General features: G+C 49.2%; 1 protein-coding gene across 1 annotated transcript in view; it reads left to right on the plus strand.

The window, feature by feature from the left end:
* Positions 1-19577, plus strand: part of elapor1 (endosome-lysosome associated apoptosis and autophagy regulator 1) — a 217408-nt gene that overhangs the window by 191775 nt on the left and 6056 nt on the right. The window contains exon 21 of the mRNA XM_072480299.1: positions 4639-4804. Coding sequence (XP_072336400.1) covers positions 4639-4804 — 166 coding nt within the window. The remainder of the gene's footprint in view (positions 1-4638; positions 4805-19577) is intronic.

Consider the following 19577-nt stretch of genomic DNA (forward strand, 5'->3'; position numbering starts at 1 on the left):
GGGGTTTTCCTTGATCCTACCCGCCAAAGATTGTTCATGCCCTCTCTTAGGTCTCCTAATCCCTTTCTTCAGTTCCCTCCTGGCTATCTTGAATCCCTCCAATGCCCTGTCTGAACCTTGTTTCCTCAGCCTTACATATGTCTCCTTTTTCCTCTTAACAAGACATTCAACCTCTCTTGTCAACCATGGTTCCCTCACTCGACCATCTCTTCCCTGCCTGACAGGGACATACATATCAAGGACACGTAGTACCTGTTCCTTGAACAGGTTCCACATTTCACTTGTGTCCTTCCCTGACAGCCTATGTTCCCAACTTATGCACTTCAATTCTTGTCTGACAACATCGTATTTACCCTTCCCCCAATTGTAAACCTTGCCCTGTTGCACGCACCTATCCCTCTCCATTACTAAAGTGAAAGTCACAGAATTGTGGTCACTATCTCCAAAATGCTCTCCCACTAACAAATCTATCACTTGCCCTGGTTCATTACCAAGTACTAAATCCAATATTGCCCCTCCTCTGGTCGGACAATCTACATACTGTGTTAGAAAAGCTTCCTGGACACACTGCACAAATACCACCCTATCCAAACTATTTGATCTAAAGAGTTTCCACTCAATGTTTGGGAAGTTAAAGTCACCCATGACTACTACTCTGTGACTTCTGCACCTTTCCAAAATCTGTTTCCCAATCTGTTCCTCCACATCTCTGCTACTATTGGGGGGCCTATAGAAAACTCCTAACAAGGTAACTGCTCCTTTCCTATTTCTGCCTTCAACCCATACTACCTCAGTAGGCTGATACTCCTCGAACTGCCTTTCTGCAGCTGTTATACTATCTCTAATTAACAATGCCACCCCCCCCCCACCTCTTTTACCACCCTCCCTAATCTTATTGAAACATCTATAACCAGGGACCTCCAACAACCATTTCTGCCCCTCTTCTATCCAAGTTTCCGTGATGGCCACCACATCGTAGTCTCAAGTACCGATCCATGCCTTAAGTTCACCCACCTTATTCCTGACGCTTCTTGCATTGAATTATACACACTTCAACCCTCTCCGTGCCTGCAAGTACTCTCCTTTGTCAGTGTTCCCTTCCCCACTGCCTCACTACACGCTTTGGCGTCCTGAATATCGGCTACCTTAGTTGCTGGACTACAAATCCGGTTCCCATTCCCCTGCCAAATTAGTTTAAACCCTCCCGAAGAGTACTAGAAGATCTCCCTCCCAGGATATTGGTGCCCCTCTGGTTCAGATGCAACCCGTCCTGCTTGTACAGGTCTCACCTTCCCCAGAATGCACTCCAATTGTCCAAATAACTGAAGCCCTCCCTGCTACACCATTCCTGCAGCCACGTGTTCAGCTGCACTCTCTCCCTATTCCTAGCCTCGCTATCACGTGGCACCGGCAACAAACCAGAGATGACAACTCTGTCTGTCCTGGCTTTTAACTTCCAGCCTAACTCCCTGAACTCATTTATTACCTCCACACCCCTTTTCCTACCTACGTCGTTGGTACCAATGTGCACCACGACTTCTGGCTGCTCACCCTCCCCCTTAAGGATCCTGAAGACACGATCCGAGACATCCCTGGCCCTGGCACCCGGGAGGCAACATACCTTCCGGGAGTCTCGCCCGCGACCACAGAATCTCCTATCTATTCCCCTAACCATTGAATCTCCTACAAGTATCGCTTTTCTATTCTCCCCCCTTCCCTTCTGAGCCCCAGAGCCAGACTCAGTGCCAGAGACCTGGCCGCTAGGACCTTCCCCCGGTAGGTCATCCCCCCCAACAGCATCCAAAACGGTATACTTGTTTTGAAGGGGAACGGCCACGAGGGATCCCTGCACTGTCTGCCTGTTTGTTTTTTTCCCCCTGACTGTAACCCAGCTATTCTTGTCCTGTACTTTGGGTGTGGTTACCTCCCTGTAACTCTTCTTTATCACCCCCTCTGCCTCCCGGATGACCCGAAGTTCATCCAGCTTCAGCTCCAGTTCCCTAACACGGTCTTTGAGGAGCTGGAGTTGGGTGCACTTCTCGCAGGTGTAGTCAGCGGGGACACCGGTGGTATCCCTCACCACCCACATCCTACAGGAGGAGCATGCAACTGGCCTAGCCTCCATCCCCTCTTACCTTACAGAATATAGCTGCCCTGTGGACCAGCTGGATCTCCGCCCTCCGAATCTGCTCCCAGTCAGCTGCACTCTCTGTAAACTCCTGACTCTCTTCTCACTCTTTGCGGAAATGTAGGAAACAAAATGAAAGGAGCACCTTACTCCCTCCTCACCTAACTCCCTCAGTCACCAAACTCTCACTATAGCACTCAAATGCACCAAATTCAGCACTCCCTCAGTCACCAAACTCTCACTATAGCACTCAAATGCACCAAATTCAGCACTCCCTCAGTCACCAAACTCTCACTATAGCACTCAAATGCACCAAATTCAGCACTCAGTGCAAACAAAGTCTGCACTTTAGGGGATCACTTTTATACTGTGAATCTAGCCTCTGTAAACTGGCCTAATCCAATTAACTAATTAACAAGCTCCAGCTGCAAGTGCCTACAAGTAGAAGCTTTGTTTAAAGCTGATTGAAAATTCACCTTCTTCTAAACCAAACAGCAACTTTTAAGTTAATTAACTAAATAAAAGAAAGACTAGACTTTAGATAAAAATGAAGCCTTATACTCCCTCAGTCACCAAACTCTCACTATAGCACTCAACTGCACCAAATTCAGCACTCAGTGCAAACAAAGTCTGCACTGTAGGGGATCACTTTTATACTGTGAATCTAGCCTCTGAAAAATGGCCTAATCCAATGAACTAATTGACAAGCTCCAGCTACAAGTGCCTACAAGTAGAAGCTTTGTTTAAAGCTGATTGAAAATTTACCTTCTTCTAAACCAAACAGCAACTTTTAAGTTAATTAACTAAATAAAACAAAGACTAGACTTTAGATAAAAATGAAGCCTTATACTCCCTCAGTCACCAAACTCTCTCTATAGCACTCAAATGCACCAAATTCAGCACTCAGTGCAAACAAAAATAATATTTGCCACAGAGGAAATTACAAGGTTGGGTAAAGTGCAGGGTGGTAGAATTAGCTTTGAAGGGTTGTATCAAAGAGCCAGTGCAAATCTAATAGGTAAAGTATCTTCCTTCTGTGCTGTAAACCTTTGGGCTTCTATTTGGGAATTGTTTCATGGATGATTTCTTTATTCATAGACATCTAAACGGTGCTATCGACCCAAATCTTACAGCACATTGATAACATACATTTGATCTTAATCTGAAAATTGGCCTGATTTGACTAAAATGACATAAGAAAGTGCTGCAGATAATCTACCACTGTAGTGGCACACAACAGTGTTGAATACAGTCAATTGTGCAAATATACTTTGGTGCGGTGTAGACTGTTGAACAAAGCAGCCCCTAAAAGTATCAGGCACATGGGGTGAAATTCTCCAGTATCGGCGCGATGTCTGCCGACCGGCGCCAAAAACGGCGCAAATCAGTCGGGCATCGCGCCGCCCCAAAGATGCGGAATCCTCCGCATCTTGGGGGGCCGAGCCCTAACGTTGAGGGGCTAGGCCCGCGCCGGACTGATTTCCACCCTGCCAGCTGGCGGAGGTGCCCCGCCAGCTGGTGCGGAAATGACATTGCCGGGCGGCGCATGCGCGGGAGCGTCAGCGGCCGCTCACGGCATCCCGCGCATGCGCAGTGGAGGGAGTCTCTTCCGCCTCCGCCATGGTGGAGACCGTGGCGAAGGCAGAAGGAGAAGAGTGCTCCCACGGCACAGGCCCGCCTGCGGATCGGTGGGCCCCGATCGCGGGCCAGGCCACCGTGGGGGCACCCTCCGGGGTCAGATCACCCCGCGCCCCCCTCAGGACCCCGGAGCCTGCCCGCGCCGCCTTGTCCCGCCAGTAAGAGAGGTGGTTTAATCCACGCCGGCGGGACAGGCATCCTAGCAGCGGGACTTCGGCCCATCCAGGCCAGAGAATCGCGGGGGATGGGCCCGCCAACTGGCGCGGCACTATTTCCGCCCCCGCCGAATATCCGGTGCCGGAGAATTCGGCAACCGGCGGGGGCGGGATTCACGCCAGCCCCCGGTGATTCTCCGACCCGGTGGGGGGTCGGAGAATCCCGTCCCAGATATTAAATGATTTGAACAGTAGGGCTCTCTTGTGTATGTAATGCCTATAATCAGCAGCTTTAAAATCGCCCAGATTTCAATAAATAAATATTATTCAGTCTAAAAATTCCACGTAGGATTCCAAAATGGTTGCATGGTATTCATAATTTCCTTACTTATATAAGATATTTGCCTTCAAATATTCTTTGAAGGCACTGTAGTGAGAAATGTCTGGGGCGGGATTTTCTGTGCAACCCGCCGTGTGTTTTTCGGCGGCGGAGGTGGCGCGCCAGTGGGATTTTCTGGTCCCGCCATTGTCAATGGGATTTCCAATTGAATGCACCTCTGGTTGCCAGGGAACCCAAGGTGGGGGTGCGCCATCAGTGGGACCGGAATATCCCGCCTCCTTGAACAGCCGGTAAATTCCGCCCTTAATTTCCGAAATGACTCGCGGTTAAGTATGATTTTTACATACATTTCACACTTGTACTTAAAATATGTTTAGGTTGGAGTACAAATACTCCAAATTGGTGATTAATGCTAATTCTAAGGATGGTGAACTGCCAGCAGTGGACAGCTGTGCAATAATGGAAGGTGAAGACCTGGAAGATGATCTGATTTTTATGAGCAGAAAATCATTGTTTGGCAAGATAAAGTCAATTACTACAAAGGTATGTTGGTATTTAATGACTTAACTGTACTGGTGACTTTGTTTGGTCATACTATTATACATTTTTCATTTTATGCTTGAACTACAATTTAATTACTGAACAGTCATTACCACAAGGTAATCAAACAATAGTTTTTATTCTTTTACGTAATACCTCTGTTTTTATTTCTTTCATTGAAATTTTCTGTCATTGGGACAGAATAGGACCAAGCCAAGTTTTGGAAGTGCTTTGAAATAATAGGATGAAATTCATGTTTATAACTGTGATGTAGAAAATGATGGGACTTCCATAATTCAAGATAAAAGCAACCAGAAGAATTTCAGTTTACGATATTCGGTGTCATCATAAATCAGGGCCTGGATTCTCCGCACCCCGACGCTGAAATCGCGTTCAGCAACGAGGCAAAGAATCCGGTTTCGCGCATAAAATCGGGACCGGCACCGGTTCCGCTCATTTCCGCCCCCCGTAAAGCGGCTCGACTGGCTGAATTCCTGATGGTATGGATCTAACTATTTCGGCGGTCCAGGTCTGTGGGCTGAGTCCGCCATGGAGCATGGCGCGGCTGCTGGAGGCTGCCGCCGTGCGCATGCGCTGCCTCTGACCTGGAAGTGCGGGGCACCGTATCGGCAGCTGGAGCTGCGAGCTCTACGACAGCTGCCTGCTAGCCCTCTGCAAGACGGTGGGCACCGATCACGGGCCACCCCACATTTGAGGTACTCCCCAGTGCAGGATCCCCCCTCCCCCCCCCTCCCCCCCCCCCCCTCCCCCCGCAGGCCGCCCCCCCCCCCCCCAGCGTTCCCGCGCTGTTCCCAACGGCAGCGACCAGGTGTGGACGGTGCCGGGGGGAACCCGCCGTTTTGGGCTGGCCGCTCGGCCCATCCGGGCCTGAGAATAGCAGGGATGCCGGAGAATCGCCATTTTGGGTGTCTCGGGCGATTCTCCAGCCTGCGACCCGCGGAACTCGACGGGGCCGTTCCTGCCGCTTGGGAGAATCGCGGGAGGGCGTCGGCCCAGCGTCGCGGGAAATTGTGGCGGCCCAGGCGATTCTCACAACCGGCGCGGGAGTGGAGAATCCCGCCCGGTGAATCTGTGGCCTTTTGATGCCAGTCTTCTTGCCGTAAAAGACCACAGTTTTCATGACGGCGGGGGACATAGTCCCAAAAATGGTGAATCCAGCCCCTGAACCCCGAAACTGTATTACTACCTTCAAAGCAGCTACAAATACATGTTATGATTCCGAATGTGCGCATTTAATTAATATTAAATTTTACTATCTTTCACTTTTTTCCTTTTTGCCTCATTGCCCCTAACCCTCATTAGGATACAGTTTTACAGATCTTAACCACTCCTCCAATGCTCTTTCCAAAAGACTATTCTTCATGTTTAGTCTAGAAGCTGGTGCCAGCACACTGTTTCACTGTGCACTGCAATGTAACTGAGCCCTTAACCTGATGCCCACTTCGGCAAAAAAGGAGTTATTGGAGCAGGATTCTTGCCTGATGTCCCCAACCTGACTCAGGAACACCCAGGGCACTGGTACCATCCCCATTGCCATGCTGTTTGAGGCACAGCTAATTCAACATAGGCCAAGATTTGAATGTAAGATCTTTATGGATGTTTGGCTCATGTGTACTCCAGGCAGGAAGTATTCCAATCGTGGGCTTCATCCTGTCATAATTACAAAACAACTGATAAACATTTGGAAGTGGGAACCTGAGGATATATGTTGATGGGGCCTGCAGTATTCATTTATTTTGTCACCATTATTAATGACATAGGTCTTTGTAAATATATTTGAGAGTAATATTACTTGTGGAAATAATTTAGTCATTACTTGGATGGGCGATAATTACCTTTCCTTCAAACAATTGGCTTTGTACTATGAAATTAAGTGACGTTGCTAACCCTGAGTATGTTTCCTGATATACTTCCATTGGCTCTTATCTATCATTATTAATGTGCATTTTATATTTCGACTGTCTGTATTTCTCTTTTAGCCTTCATATGTGCATGATCCTGGTATAGAAGAATGCTTTGCCCTAGGAAACACAATCTTAGACTGAAGCTCAATGTCCTCCACTTAGATAGCAATGGTGAGCAACAGACGAGGAAATAAATAAATAAATATTACGGTAAAATCAAACTAATGATTTACGGCAATTGATTATGAACAGTAACAGTGGGAGGGGTAAGCCAACAGATTATATTTGATTCTGTCAGCAATTGTAATATTATAATGTTTAGAACAATAGTAAATTCTAACAGAATTTAAAAAAATTATTTTTCAAACACATGAACAAGTATAAAAGTTCACTTCTCAGTCACATGTATAACCTACGTCCTGAAAGAAAATCTGGTTTAACATGTTTTAAAAGGGAGAAAAGGGGCAGACTTTAGAAAACCTTTATGCGAGTGCTGGGTGAGATGACCAAGATTCTAGCTGAAGAGCAACGTTTTGGGAAGGCTTTTAAAAGTGACAAGGGAGGTCGTGACACAGAGGGTTTGGAGAATTAGTTCCAAATGTCTTGGTTGACTGAAGGCCTTGCCACTAAAAATGGAGTTGAAAGGGGGAGGCGTGGTGGTGGTGGGTGGGTGGGGGGGGGGGAGAGATGTTCAGGAGGCTCTGTCAGAGAATTACAAGGTTAACATGGCCCGAGGCTATGGAAAGATTTGTAAATAAGAACTAATTAAGTTGGGTTCACCGGGGGGGCGGGGGGAGAGATGTACAACTAATAACAGACCACACACACACATTGCTATTACCTCACATAAACAACTGAAGCCAAAGATTTATCATTGCCTCCATGAACAGTTTATTGTATGAATCCTTAGAAAAGCAAAGGTAGTTTTAAGGGATTTATATTACTAATGGTAAACATTAGAAATAAGTGGGCTCGGTTTTCCGACCCCACTGCACCTGGTGCTGAACCCGTTACGCTGGGTGAATGGTGGGAGAGGCCATAAACAGGATTTGCGCTGGTGTGCAAACAGATTACCGTTCACCCAGCCCGCTCCCAATGGCATCATCAGGATCTCGTCCAGAAATGGCGAGAACCTGATTAAACTCAATTTGCATTCATTTCAATCTCATTAACGAGATTACGATCGAATTCAGCGGCATCTTGGTAGTCACCCGCCTCCCGATCGAGAAGTCATGCGGGCGTTGTTTAGGACTCCTCTACAAAAATGGGGACCTGGCATAAAGGATACTGAGGGGGAGCAAGGAGGTGAGTATCCCTCTCCATTTACTGATATGGGAAGCTCAAGGGAACGATATCTGCTGCCCCAGAACCGTGGAGGGAGGAGGGGGGAGGGGCTTCAAGGGACCTGGGGTTGTTTAGGCGTGTGGAAGGGACCAAGTCAGGAGTCACCCCTGGGCCGAGGGTGCAGTGGGGGTGGGGGAGGTGGGGGTGGGGGTGGGGGGGGGGGGGGGTGGCGGTATATGAGGCATTGAGGCCATCTTTAAATATTGTAGAGACCCAATACAAGGCTAACCACAGCTGCAACCTGTCTGTCCTATCTTACTCTCACAGGTCAGAGTCCTGCTGCGGCTTCTCTCATGAAAGTCAATTTCACCCCCTTTGTGAGCAGCCTTTGGCTTCACAGCTGAAGGCTATCTCAAAGGAGGGATTAGCCTTGTTAGTTGTGATGGCACTTCACGGTCCCTGAACTCTCAAGTGCCTCCTCGAAGGAACAGGTAGTCTGTCTGAGGATGATTTCTGGACTGGATGTCCTGCAACCTTTGCTGCCTGAATAGCGTTCCTATACTCTCGGAGTGTCAGCACCATAGAGGCAGCTGGCAACAATCAAACAATAAAGAGTAGAGCTTCGCCACTGAGGGCCCTCTGACGGCCAAATGGTAACTACCTTGATGAGCGATGGACAGCTGAGCACGACCTCCCTAATGTTTCTGGCAGAGGTCTGTGGTGTAGGAGCTCTTGAACTGGGTAGGAGAGAGTGTGCAGAGCGAAGGTTGCCAACACAACTGGCTCGCTGGATGGCACTTGAGAGAAGGTTGGACATCATGGTAAGGATGGGGAGGCTTGGGGGATTTGAGGGTCACGGGATGGAGGACCTAACTGATTGTCATTCTCTCTCCTCCAATTCCTTCCAGATACAAAGATGAATGTTGGCGTTGATATTGCAGAGGTAGCAGTTGTTCTGCTTGTCGCATTTGAGACATGTAGACGTCACCGAAGCACCAAGGCCAATGCAGGCTCATGGCGACACCTTGGGTGGGATTCTCCGATACCCCGCTGGGTCGGAGAATCGCCGGAGGGCGGCGTGAATCCCGCCCTGGCCGGCTGCCGAATCCTCCGGCGCCGGGGTTTTGTCGGGGGCGGGAATTGCGGTGCGCCATTCGGCAGCTGCTGGCAGCGCCCCCCCCCCGCCCCCCCCAGCGATTCTCCGGCCAGCGATGGGCCAAGTGGCCGCCCGTTTTCGGTGGGTCCCGCCGGCGTAAATTACAACAGGTCCTTACCGGCGGGACCTGGCTCCACGGGCGGCCTGCAGAGTCCTCAGGGGGATGCGGGGAATCTGGCCCCCGAGGGGGGGGCCCTCACGGTGGCCTGGCCCGCGATCGGGGGCCCACCGATCCACGGGCAGGCCTGTGCCATGGGGGCATTCGTTCCCTCCGCACCGGCCGCAGTCAACCTGTGCCATGGCCACTGCGGAGAAGAATCCCCCTGCGCATGCGCTGGGATGATGCCAGCACACACTGGCGCTCCCACGCATGTGCCAACTCGCGCCGGCCGGCGGAGGCCCTTCGGCGCCGGTTGGCATGGCGCCAAGCCCTTCCGCGCCAGCTGGCGCAGTGCCAAACACTCCAGCGCCGGCCTAGCCTTGGGGCGGCCCGACGCCGGAGTGGGTCACGCCACTCCTCGACGCCAGAGTGGCCCGCCCCGCCGGTTCGCGGAGAATCCCACCCCTCATTTGCAAGAGGCCGCAACACACCTTCAAGACCTGGCCGCCCATCAGACTGAGGAGGGGGCCAGAAGGGGACACCAACGACCTGCCAGGGTGTTCAGGAGTCCATGGTCGTTCAATGAGTTGACGGATAGCATGTGCCGCAGAAGACTGCAACTAGCGGACATGGCACCCCAAGGAGGAGGAGGAGAGTTGATCCCGGTGGCCGTGAAGCTCACTGCAGCCTTTAGTTTCTATGCCACTGGGTCTTTCCAGGGCTTGAACGGGAACCTGTGTGGCATTTGGTAATCGCCAGCCTACGGGTGCATCCAGCAGATGACGGATGCTTTGTAAGCCCAATCACCTGCAGGATTCGCCACCATTGCCGGGTTGCCCCAGGTCCAGGGGGCCATCAATGTCAAGCTTGTTGCCCTGTGAGCACCAGGGCATCAGGTTGTTCCCTATATTAACAGGAAGGGCTTCCACTCCCTAAATGTCCAGATCCTGAGTGACAGCCACCTTAGAATCATGCACGTGTATGCACGCTATCCTGGGAAAGTGCATGACAGCCACATCCTGGGGCACTTGGAAAAACCCTGGTGTCTTCGAGGACCACGCCAGAATGATGAGTTAGCTTGAGAGGGACAAGGGACACCTGCTGAGGCCATGGCTGAAGATGCCAGTGCGGAGACCGAGGCCCGATACAATGAGTCCCACGCTGCCACCCGTATTGTCATTGAGCGGTGCGTTTGGCTGCTAAAAATTAAGTTCAGCTGCCTGGACCACTCTGGCATCACAGGCCGCAGAGGGTCTCCCACTTTGTGGTGTACTGCCGTATCTTCCCCAACCTGGCACAGCAGCGGAGCGACATGCTGGATGTAGAGGAGGAGGATTATGAGAGGCTGGAGAACGTGCCTGAGGAGGACCCAAAGGATGGAGGACAGACAGCAGCAAGGGTCCGACATGCCAGGAGAACCAGGGAGGCCCTCATCGCCTCCAAATTCACAAAAGATGAGGTTGTATGTCTGTCAGCTGTATCCCCCTCCCGGCCTTCCCCACCATACCACCCCTTCGCTGATCACCATTTCCCCTCCCCCTCCAATGGTCTATGTAACATTATTCCAGGGTGATGGGTCTGTGTTGGCATGTCAGTGGGTCACTGTTCATGTTATGAGGGTGATGACCACTCAATGTGAGGAAAGCTGTGGAGCTCCTCAGGTTGTGATTAAGTCTGACTCATGTCTTTCTGCTGACGGCCTGCTCACACCTATCCTCATGATGGAGTCTGCATTGGGGCTATTGACCTTGGACCAGTGTGGGGTGTTGGGTGGGGTAGCAGAGAGAACAGGGGGTGACAGACCTGTTGTGAAGATTAAAATGACAGAGGCTTCACATATTTCAGGTGTGAAATGATTTACTGGTGAACATTTTACAGAATAATTTTCTACTTCCCCTAGCTACGGATAATGATCTTACCAGTGCCCACTCAATGCTCTTCACACTTGTTAATCGTCTGCGGTCTAGTGCTAGGTCGACGTGTATCCCAGGATGGACATCAGAGGTTTCTTGCTAATTTCCATGCCCTGGGTTCTTTGATGCCCTTGGTGGTCATCCTCTGGAGGGCCTGGAGCCTCGGTCGACTTATCTGTGTCATGGTTGTCGCCGTGTCACCCTGTTAAAACCTGTGTCATGAGGGGGGATTCAGAAGGACTGGAAACAGCCTGAGTCTCCTTGGTGGAGGGCCTTGGGTTGGGCTCCAGCGCTTCCTCCTCCCTGACAGTGCCCGTAGGCCCCTGGGTGACTCCATGGGATGGTGTGGCAGCTGGAGTGAGCTCCAGAAGCCTGAGTCATTTGGGGCTGTCATTGTCTGGATGATGGTGTCGAAGCCTCAGCGATGGTCCTCTGAGACTGGGCCATGCTCTGGAGTGCCTCGGCAATGTCCACCCGTGTCTGGGACATGTCCCTCAGCAACTGGGACATGACATCAAGGCACTCAGCCATGGTCATCAGAGACTGAGCCATGCCTTGGACAACACCACTCAAGGTGAGGAATTCATGCTTCAGGTTTTCCACTGCGGTCATCACCCTAGCAGTGTTGGTCTAGATGCTACGCATTGTCGGCCACCATCTCCTGTGCCTACAGCCTTTGGGCTCCTCCAATTGGCCTTGCAGTTGCTGGAATGTCGTTGACACCCCCTCCTGAATTTCAGGACTGTGGCCTATCATCTGCATCAGCTCAGGGCGAATCTTGCTCAGAGGCTTGGCATCTTGCTGGGGCCCAGCTGTGTCCTGGATCCAGCAGTACGCGAACTGCTATCTCCCTTGGATGTTGCTGCCTCCACCTGATGTGCAATCCACAAACATTCACTTGGGTTCAGACAGGAGTGTATCTTACCACAGTCATCTTGTGTGTTTAAAAGGGACTTTGTGTGTTAAAGAGATGTACTTTGTAATCTGTGTTAATCTCAAAATCTGTATGTAATTGTTAAACTAAAGGGGGAGTAAAGGAGTATGGTATCATAATCCAATTTTTGCATGTTTAATAATTTGTTTTCTTGTTATTAAAGCCTATTAGCGGCCCTGTGACTCTTCCTCCACATTTTATTTTAAACAGTTCCATTCTGAAATCTTCCTGTCCAGTCATAACACCAACTGGGGTCACAACAGAATACAATTATGTAAATAATATATGGACACCTTACTCAGCAGTGCAGTGAACATTCATTGTAAACTCTTCATCATATATCTTCCTTAGTTCTAACATTAACTTTCACAGTTTTTTCAAATGAAGAGTTTTTTACTTATAACCTTTGCTTGCAGTTAAAAGTTACAATTTAATTCCTTCATAAATGAAAACTTGAAAGCATGTTCTCTGTGACAGTAAAATATATTGTTTATTGACAGTATGAAATTGATATAGTTCTTGTCAGTCCTCAGGGATTTTGGGCCTACATTCTCCTGTGATTGGGGCAAACAAGTCAACCTACTACCAAATCTAGGCTGGAATTCTCTGGCCATTGGGATTCTCTTTTCCTGGGTTTCCCAGTGGCGTGGGGTGCCTTCAGTGGGAAATCCCATTGACAAGTGGCAGGAAGAGAGAATCCCGCCACCATCGAATGGCGTACTGCCTGTAAACATGAGGCTGGGTCTCCGGAGAATCCCCCCACTAATGTCAGTGCTGTTTTGAAATCAGAAAGGCTGGAACAGCCTTTTCCAAAGTTATCTTTCCTCATGTTGTATCTTCCCACTGCAATTAATGTAGGTGAAACTTCAACATTCAGCCAAGTGAGGTTGTGATCTTGAGCTGGTAATTTCATCACAAAGAGATTTGTCCTTGCTATGAGCAAACTTCAAATTTACGCAGTGAATTCGGGCAATACAAATCCTGAATTTAATATTACAACACCAAACTTTATTTTTTACGGCCGGACTTCTGTATCATCAATTACATTCTTGTTATGATTTTTTTGACACCCGCCTCCTGGTTCTAATCATTTTTTAAAATGTTTCCAATTCAGCGAGGCCGGTCCACCTACCCTGCACATCTTTGGGTTCAGTACGAAGTCTTACAACACCAGGTTAAAGTCCAACAGGTTTGTTTCGATGTCACTAGCTTTCGGAGCGCTGCTCCTTCCTCAGGTGAATGAAGAGGGTTACATGTGTGCAAACTACCCAGCCTTCAGATTAGTGACCACGACACCACACAGCCCTGCCATGGCTATCTCTGCAAGACTTGCCAGATCATCGACATGGATATCACCATTACACGTGAGAACACCACCCACCAGGTACGCGGTACATACTCGTGCGACTCGGCCAACGTTGTCTACCTCATACGCTGCAGGAAAGGATGTCCCGAAGCGTGGTACATTGGCGAGACCATGCAGACGCTGCGACAACAAATGAACGGACATCGCGCGACAATCACCAGGCAGGAATGTTCCCTTCCAGTCAGGGAACACTTCAGCAGTCAAGGGCATTCAGCCTCTGATCTCCGGGTAAGCGTTCTCCAAGGTGGCCTTCAGGACGCGCGACAACGCAGAATCGCCGAGCAGAAGCTTATAGCCAAGTTCCGCACACATGAGTGCGGCCTCAACCGGGACCTGGGATTCATGTCGCACTACATTCATCCCCCACCATCTGGCCTGCGAAATCCTACCAACTGTCCTGGCTTGACACAATTCACACCTCTTTACCCTAAGGTTACCCTATCTCTGGATCTGTAAAGATTTAATCACCTGCTAATGCTTGCATTCCAAGCATTGTCTGGCATCTTTGAATCTGTCTATATATATGTTTCTGGAACATACCTCTTCATTCACCTGAGGAAGGAGCAGCGCTCCGACAGCTAGTGAAATCGAAACAAACCTGTTGGACTTTAACCTGGTGTTGTAAGACTTCTTACTGTGCTCACCCCAGTCCAACGCCGGCATCTCCACATCACGGCTACCATCTTTGGGTTGTGGGGGTGAGACCCACGCAGACACGGGGAGAATGTGCAAACCACCCAGACAGTGACCAGGGGCCGGGATCGAACCCTTATCCTTGGCGCTGTGAGGCTAACCACTGCGCCACCATCCTGCCCACTCCTGGTTCTAATCCCCTCTTTCCCTTATCATAGAGTGATAGAGATTAATTTTACCATTCACATCCAGATGGGATAACAAGCGGTTGGACCTGTAAGTTGGGATGGTGTGCCATCAGCCTCCCCCCGCTCCTGTCCGGCCACAATTTTACGAAGTCAGGGGAGGTTTCAGGTGGATTACATAGATTACATAGAACATACAGTGCAGAAGGAGGCCATTCGGCCCATCGAGTCTGCACCGACCCACATTAATCCCTCACTTCCACCCAATAACCCCTCCCAACCCTTATGGACACTACGGGTAATTTTAGCATGGCCAATCCACCTAACCTGCACGTCTTTGGACTGTGGGAGGAAACCGGAGCACCCGGAGGAAACCCACGCGGACACGGGGAGAACGTGCAAACTCCGCACAGACAGTGACCCAGCGGGGAATCAAACCTGGGACCCTGGCGCTGTGAAGCCACAGTGCTAATCACTTGTGCTACCGTGCTGCCCTGCTGATCACCAGTCATTGGCCCAATTGAGGCCCTTGAGTGGACAAATAATACCCAATTAAGGGCCTCGAACTGTTGCCGCTCTTATTTAATGGGTGGCGGGACAGACTGGCGCTTAACGTGCACCTGGCAGGTTTAACGTGTGGGCTGCTGGTCAGTCAAAGGGGAAATGCAGTGCCACTTGCTGGGCATTGCACCAATTGGTTTTGCCTCACCACATCCACTTCCCTCCCTGCCATGTCTAACATGTCCCTTCGCCACCCCTAACCCCCCCAGGCCCTGTTATCGGGTTCCAGCAGGAACCCAGACGTACCTAATTACCTGGATCCATTGCTGAATGCCACCTCCCTGGCCTCCTTGCAACATCAACAGTGCCCATTGCTCCTGCTGCAATGCCAGTGTGCAGAGCTGCCGGCCTCCAATTGACCAGCAGCTCTATGAAGTGAAAATTTCCCTTGGAAGCAGACGGAAGTCCTGCCTCATACTAATTCAAGAACTTCATCCGAAAATTGAAATGGGGGGAGCTGGCTGGGGTGATGTGGGTTTGCACCCCAAATGTATACTGCAGTGCGGGGAGCATGCCCTCAACATTTAATCCAGCCAATAGAGTCATTCGGGCACAGAAGGAGGTCATTTAGCCCATCGAATCAATGCTGGTTCTCTGTAGAACAAAGCTATCAGTTAAATTCCCCCGCTCTAGCTACATGTCCCTCAAACCCCCCGCCCCCATTTTCTTTTTGATGGCCTCTGTTTCCACCACCCTCATGGGTAATCAGCTCCAGGTATTACCACCTCACATCCCCCTGCATCCCATGCCCAAAACCTTACATTGTGTCCATTGGTCCTTGTACCATCAGCTATTGGGAACAGTTTATCCTTGTCTAAACCTGTTATAACCTTGTGCACCTTTATCAAATCTCCCCTCAATCTCCTTTAGCTCCAAGGAGATCAACCCCAGCTTCTCCAACCTAACCTAGCATAAACCATTTCTTGGCTCTTGTGCAGGTAGGTTCAGTCTCTGTCATTCAGGCCCAAACCTTTCCATAGATTCTGCTAAACGGAACAGCTTTCACTTTCTGAGTTTCTTGCTTATTTCGGGCTCCTCTCTTCCTCTTGTGTTCTTCCTTTATCCGTCAACATCTGCTTCTCTCTGCCAAAGCTCAATTCATTTTGTTATACCCACCCACTGAGGGAAATTACACTTCTTATCTTCCATTCAAGACAAAGTAATGTAAACGTGTATTGCTAACACAGCATTTCAATGTTTGGATTTCATTTCTTGATGATCAAAAAGTTAGTCAATGTAATTACATTTTTAGCTGCAGCAGCAATAAAAAGAAACTGAAATAAAACCTTTCTGCCTATATAGAGGAGGATGAGGGCATCATTTTGATGCATTACTGAAGATGTTGGCAGAGCTAAGAGGAATCGGGTAGTTTTAAAACAACTATTAGAGTTGAATAGTTCCTAATTAATCTGAGGCTTTTTTGAATCAGTGTGTACCTTAATACAATCCTTTTTATTCTTTCATGGGATGTGGGCATTGCTGGCAAAAAATTTTTGCCCATCTCTAATTGATCTTTGATGACATGAGTCAACCACATTTCTGTGGGTCTGGAGTCACGTGTAGGTGAGACCAGTAAGAGTTGCAGATTTCTTTCACCAATGAAGCGGATTGATTTGTAGCCACAATCGATGGTGGTTTCAAAGTCACCATTACCGAGACCAGCTTTCAATTCAAGATTTTAATAATTGAATTTAAATTCCACCAGCTGCCATAGTGGGATCTGAACATCATGTCCCCTGGGACATAAGCTTGGATTACTAGGCGAGTGACATTACTACAACACCATCTTCTCCCAAATAAACCCTTGTAAGCATTTTTGTATCCGACAATATTTGACAAAGCAGCGTGAATAGTATTCAAAATTATAATCCTTTCTGCTTGCTTAGACCAGTAAATTACGTCAATCTGCCTTTGCAAGTCTCCTTGGAGATATTGGTTTCTCTTTTCCAATTATTGTGATGGTGTTTCTCTTTTTTGTATGGTTCTGCAAAGGAAGCTGTAATATTTTGGAATCAAAATGCGTCACTATTGCAGAAATATATCACAATATCAGGGCTGTTTCGCACAGGGCTAAATCGCTGGCTTTGAAAGCAGACCAAGGCAGGCCAGCAGCGCGGTTCAATTCCCGTACCAGCCTCCCCGAACAGGCGCCGGAATGTGGCAACTAGGGGCTTTTCACAGTAACTTAATTTGAAGCCTACTTGTGACAATAAGTGATTTTCATTTTTTCATTCATCACCTCAATTTATGAAGGTAATGTCTACAGACAGAGATTTTGTGCATTGTTCACTCAAGTTGAGTGTGGCCGATTAAACTTTGCCTGCAGCAAGAGAGGTTTCGCAAAGGATAAATTTAGGAGTAATGGGCGGCGCTTAGGTGCAGTGGTTAGAACTGCTGGCTCACGGCGCCGAGGACCCGGGTTCGATCCCGGTCACTGTCTGTGTGGAGTTTGCACATTCTCCCCGTGTCTGCGTGGGTTTCACCCCCACAACCCAAAGATGTCCAGGTTAGGTGGATGGGCCACACTAAATTGCCCCTTAATTGGAAACATTTACAAAAATTATAATTTAGGATTAACATCAGCCTTGGATCATTACTAGCACTCTCACCGCTGATTTGGAAGTTTTGTGGGTTGAAGTCCCACTCCAGAGCCTTGAATATATAATGTACAAACAGAAATTACTGGAAATACACAGCACGTCTGGCAGCTTGTGTGGAGAGAAAGAGTTAACGAGCTGGAACTTTAAAAAAAAAAATTAGTAGTCCTGCTGCCTGGAACAAAAGTGGGTCCTGAGCCTGTGCACAGAGGAATGTTACTGGCAGTGGCCAATTAAGAGGTGGCCGCTGAGACCTCTGTCTAATTGGGGAGGACAGCCCACTTCTCAGAGCTGCCAGCCCAGTCATGGGGCTGGCAGCTCAGCAACCTCAACAGTGCCCCCAATAGAGGTGGCTGCTGTTGAGGCTGCAAGGAGAAGGAAAAGAAACCTTCATGCTGAGACCCACTTGAAGGCCATATAAGTTTTTTTATTGTTCTACAGCTAGGCAGACCCTGCTGACCTGAGCGGTGAACTCGCTAACAGTGGGGTTAGAGCTAAGAGGTGGTCATTGCCACCAGGGAGACATGTTCCGTGCCATTAATAAAATTCCTCACTCCTCTACTCCACAGGACCCACTGCGAGAGTGCCACGTAGTCTCCTGGCAGCCTGTTTACTTGACGAGGGCCTGCCACATTGTTGGTATTATGCCAGTGGGGTCAGGAAGTGCATTATATGGTTTAATTGGCTCCCCGCGTCTCGTCGGTGGGTAGCCAGAATGTTGATGTTCCCACTATTGAAAATATCACGTGGTGGTGGGAAGATGTTGGGCTTCCCTTCCTACACCTTCCACTGCTATGTAATGATACCTCACGCCTCCCAGCCCAACTGCAAGGGGTTAATAAATTTCAGGCACATGTATCAACCTATGACCTTTCAGCAGAACTGGCTATACTCAGTGCTGACTTTTGATCACAGAGCTAAAATGTTGCTCAGGTTTCGACAGGGCCTCAGGGAGGATGCAGGAAGGTGGAGGGAGGAGGTTGTAAAATCAGGTGGAATTTTAGGGATTGGCCTGCCAACACTGCTGATATTGTACCAGCAAGGGTGAAGTGGCAGACAGCCATCCACCCGTAAGCCAATTAAGTTCCTTAAGGGGCCAATTAAGGACCACTTCCCATTGCTGCTGCTGGTATTTTAACAGAGGTGAGTGGGCACACCACCACCTGGGGAGACTGTCAAATATACCATGGCAGTCCCGTTGAGGGCGCAGGCGTGGGGTGGGGGTCCCCGGGATTTGACACTCTGTGGCCATAGAGGGAATTCCCCATCTTGGAGTGGGGGGGGGGGGGGCAGGCACCCAGGCACCCAGCTGAAATACCCTAGGCTGCTCTCACAACTGATACCCCAGCCTGCCCTTCATCTGCTTGATGGCCCCGGCAAGCCCAGCCTGACTTATGTGCACACACAGGCCTTCTCCACCTTGGCTGGTCCGTGACTGGCTGCAGCCCCAGCAGTGGCCATCACCTGAAGCGGTGTTACAGGGATTAAAAGGCTGCTGGCTATCAAATTCTACTGGCAGCTCAGGGGAAGGAAGTGAAGATTGTAGGCAGTTAACTATCTGATCAGCATAAAATCCAGTCAGGCGGAGCAGGTGTTGCCCTCTACTTTCTGACTGGTGGATGAGGCCATCACCACTGTGTAGAATCGCAGCTTTAACTCTGTTTCTCCCTCCACAGATGCTGCTAGACCAGCTGAGTACTTCCAGCATTTTCCATTTTTATTTCAGATTTCCAGAACCCACAGTGTTTTGCTTTTTTGCCTTGATTTTTACTTGATTATAGAATCTAGGCTAATGCTTTGGTGAGGTACTGAGGGAGTGATACAGGGTCCAAGGAGCTGACATTAAACTGAGACTCCATCTGCCCTCTCAGGTAGACTGAAAATATCCTCTTGCCCTATTCAAGGAGCAGTGGAGTAATTGTCCCCAGTGTCCTGACCAATATTTATCAACATTACAAAACACAAGATTAATTGATCTTCATCTCATTGCTGTTTGTGGAACCCTTAACTTTCTTTCATTAAACTTTCGGTTTATTTTATTTTGCTATTTGCATTCCCCTTTTTAAAGGTTCTTCCCTCTGCTTAATTTCCTTTAAGGGCAGCACGGTAGCACAGTAGTTAG

This window comes from Scyliorhinus torazame, chromosome 17, assembly GCF_047496885.1.
Source record: "Scyliorhinus torazame isolate Kashiwa2021f chromosome 17, sScyTor2.1, whole genome shotgun sequence".
NCBI classification, from domain to species: Eukaryota; Metazoa; Chordata; class Chondrichthyes; order Carcharhiniformes; family Scyliorhinidae; genus Scyliorhinus; species Scyliorhinus torazame.